At 45.7% G+C, this 3,626-nt stretch overlaps 1 protein-coding gene across 3 annotated transcripts in view; it reads right to left on the bottom strand.

Annotated features, from left to right (window-relative positions):
- CCL28 (chemokine (C-C motif) ligand 28) overlaps positions 1-3,062 on the bottom strand; it is a 49,487-nt gene extending 46,425 nt beyond the window's left edge. For 2 of the 3 annotated variants that reach the window (XR_824627.1, XM_010832796.1), the window contains exon 1: positions 2,769-3,062. Coding sequence is in view for 2 of the 3 variants with exons in the window: in XM_010832796.1 (XP_010831098.1) it covers positions 2,769-2,876 (108 nt within the window). In the remaining variant the exon portion in view is untranslated. The remainder of the gene's footprint in view (positions 1-2,768) is intronic. The other variant, XM_010832795.1, reaches the window with a different exon arrangement.
- Between the last annotated feature and the right edge of the window lie 564 nt (positions 3,063-3,626).

Genomic DNA, 3,626 nt, shown 5'->3' with positions numbered 1-3,626 from the left:
ACACACGCAGGCACCTACTCCACCTATAGGACACAATGGAGGTGAGTCTTGAAAGGAGAGTAAGAGCTACCCTGACACTTAAGTGGGGAAGGAAAAGGCTTCTAATCCAGTGCCCAAAGGTGACTGGAGCACAGTTCATTCTAGGCACTGCAGAGAATCCAGTGGTCCGTGCAGAGAGCTCAGACCTGAACGAAAGGGCTGCAGTCCACTGGAGAGGGACCATATCCCTGGTCTGCTTAAGGTAGGGGTCATTTTGCTTACATAGTATTTCTAGTGTTTTATTCTTAGATTATGAGTAGCCAGATTCAGGGAGAAGGCAATGTCAACCCATTCCAGTACTCTTGCCTGGAAAATCCCATGGATGGAGGAGCCTGGTAGGCTGCAGTCCATGGGGTCTCGAAGAGTCAGACATGACTAAGCCACTTCACTTTCACTTTTCACTTTCATGCACTGGAGAAGGAAATGGCAACCCACTCCAGTGTTCTTGCCTGGAGAATCCCGGGGACAGCGGAGCCTGGTGGGTTGCCGTCTGTGGGGTCGCCCAGATTCGGACACGACTGAAGTGACTTAGTAGTAGTAGTAGTAGTAGTAGTAGTAGTAGTAGTAGCAGCAGTAGCAGCAGCCAGATTCAGAGGCAAGTGGCACTGAGTACATAAGCTTCTTCCTGCTGCTGTGCCTCTACCTCCGAAGTTCTTCATGGAAAGGCCACGTGATTATGTGACCACTGCTAAAATACAGGTGCTCTTGGATCGAGCTCCCAGTTAAGAGTCTCCAAGAAAAAAAGGCAAAGCTGATTATGCCAACTTCAGGCTGAAACATTTCAATGCTTCCACATTGCCCTCAGGATAAATTTCAGCTCTTTAACAGGTAAACAAGGTTTTCAGCTGACTACCATCAACCCTTACTACCCTCCCACCTCAAACACCCTGCTCCAGCAATGCTGAAATTATCTACAATCCGCAGTCTCTCTAGGCTTTTGTGAACACTGTTTCCTCGGGCTTTGGGGATCTTCCACCCCTCTCTGATCACCTCACTCTTACCTTCACTGGGGCCCTCCTTTTTTTTTAGTTTCAGGGAACTCCCCTTTTTTCCCTAGTGGGACATCAGAGGCCCTGAGCTTTCTCACAGCAGCACTTACCATGCTGCACTGAAATGTCCTGTCTCCTGCATGCCGCACTATTAGCCTTGCTGTTCTTTTAATATAGAAATAGTGTCATTTTCACCATTAGAAGATTAGTTTTTAATGCAAGGCCTGCAATACAGCAGGGATACATTAAACATTTGTTCCACGGCTGACTGAACCAGTGTTATGTAAGGGCTGGTACAGTGTTCATTTCCACTCAGAGGAATGATGAATGTTTAACTGGCCAAGACATTTATGAATTAAACAGTTTTTTTTTCACAGGGAATAGAGAAAGCATTTGTATGAAGATTCGGTAGTTCTACATGGAAAAAATAAAGAGAGATAACAATCAGAGGTGTTACTAGTTGGGGGAAAAAAGGACATTATTATCCCAAGGTTAAACTTAACTCAGACAAGGCAAGTTGGAGGTCATTTCCCCCAGAAAGTGAGGATACCCATGACTAGGACAGGAGCTGAGGAGTCTGGAAAGTAAGAGCAGGGTTTCCTTGGTGGCTCAGGGTTAAGAATCCACCTGCCAGTGCAGGAAACACAGGTGTGATCCCTGGTCCAGGAAGATCCCAAATGCCATGGAGCAACTAAGCTTATGTGCCACAACTCTCAAGCCTGTGCTCTAGAGCCCAGGAGCCACAACTACTAAAGCCTTAGTGCCTAGAACCTGTGCTCCACAACAAGAAAAGCCACTGCAACAAGAAGTCTGGGTACTGCAACTAGAGTAGCCCCCTGATTGCTGCAACCAGAGAAAAGCCTACACAGCAAGGAAGACTCAGCACAGCCAAAACATAATAAATAATGAGATCAGGAATTAAAAAAAAAAAAAAAAGAGCAGAAAGGGGGTCTTGGAAAACACCTGGCCTGTCGCTGATTTTTAAAAAGGACAAATGACTTGTTCAAAGACACCAGGGCTCGGTTCAAAGGGCAAGCAGAATAATGGCCCCGAAGATCTCTACGTCCTAATCCCTGGAACTTGGGAGTGTTACCTTACACAGCAAAAGAGACTTCATAATGTGATGAAGAACATTGATGAAGAGTTTAGCCTGGATTATTTAGATGGATGCAATCTAATCCCTTGGGCCCTTAGATCAGAGAATCTTCCCCAGCTGTGGTCAGAGGGAGACATGACTATGGGCAGAGGAGCAGAGAGGAGCAAAGTGAAAAGGAACCTGACCTGGCATTGCTGGCTTTGAAGATGGGTGGCTCCATGAGCCAAGGAGTGCAGGTGGTGTCTAGAAGCTGAAGGAGGCAAGAGAGCTGCTCCTCCCCTGGAGCCTCCAGGTGAAGGCATCCAAGCCAATGTGTGGGTTGCAGCCCAGTGAGACCATATGGGGTTTCTGACACACACAATTGTAAAGTAATACATTTGTCTGTTTTAAGCCACTGAGTTAACGGTAATTTGTTATAGCAGCAAGACAAAAGTAATATAGGCTACACATATCATAAGCAGGCCAGATAGGCAGGCTTCCCATCTCTACTTTCTTCTCATTCTTCTGTAATATTATTACCCTTTCAGAGATCTTCGGGGGTTATTTAATCCCATCTCACTTGGGTTGATCTGTCAAGATAGGAACATACGGTTTGCAGAGCGGTTTGCTCTGTTTCACATGCTAGAAATGGCAGAGCCACTTACCTGGGGATCCAGTAAATGGTTAAGACTCCGAGCTCCCAATGGAAGGGGCCTGGGTTCAATCCCTGGTGAGAGAACTAGATTCCGCATGCTACAACTGAGAGTTTGCATGCCACAATTAAAAAAAAAAAAGACACGGCATAGCTGAATTAATTAATTAAAATACATTAAAAAAAAGAAATGTGGCAGAGCCCTTCCCAGAAGGATTGGCCTGGGGCTTGTGCAACACTTCGTGAGGCCAGATTGACCAAGAACAGCCCTGTGCCAATCAATTTAGAATCTAGAGAAACAACATAGTCTTTGCTGGCCATGGGACAGGCCTAACACTGAGAGACTATTGTTATGGACTGGGCAAACAGCCATGAAGGTCCAGGAAGAGGGAACTATGGTATTTGCACATGGCTTAGGCCTGGCGTGCTGCGATTCATGGGGTTGCAAAGAGTCGGACACAACTGAGCGACTGAACTGAACTGAACGTCCAAGAGCAGGGCCTCTGCAGCATGCATTGTGGTCCTGATAGGATTTCTTATGAATGCTTTATATCACCCCTATGTATGGTCTGTTATATAACCTTTAATAAATACCACACTTTATACTTTATCATCACCTAGATATTTATGGAAATTTCCTCTGACTTCCACTTCATGAGCATGGTATCAATACTGCTGATCTGAGAACCTGGACAGTGCTTAAATTAAGTCAAATGAATACTGAATGAGTAAGGATGTGTGAATTCAGATGGGTACTTTCTTGGTGAGCATCTCACACAGATGTCTGAAGAAGACTGGAGTGTTAGAGCCCTTATCTGACATTCCCCTCCTGTTCAGCCTTGCAGCTGATGGGATTTGAATGCTGCCCAGA

This window comes from Bison bison, unplaced genomic scaffold (genome assembly GCF_000754665.1).
Source record: "Bison bison bison isolate TAMUID 2011002044 unplaced genomic scaffold, Bison_UMD1.0 scf7180017862275, whole genome shotgun sequence".
NCBI classification, from domain to species: Eukaryota; Metazoa; Chordata; class Mammalia; order Artiodactyla; family Bovidae; genus Bison; species Bison bison.
Note: the sequence above shows the minus strand (reverse complement) of the source record. Positions and strands in the feature narration are given on the sequence as shown.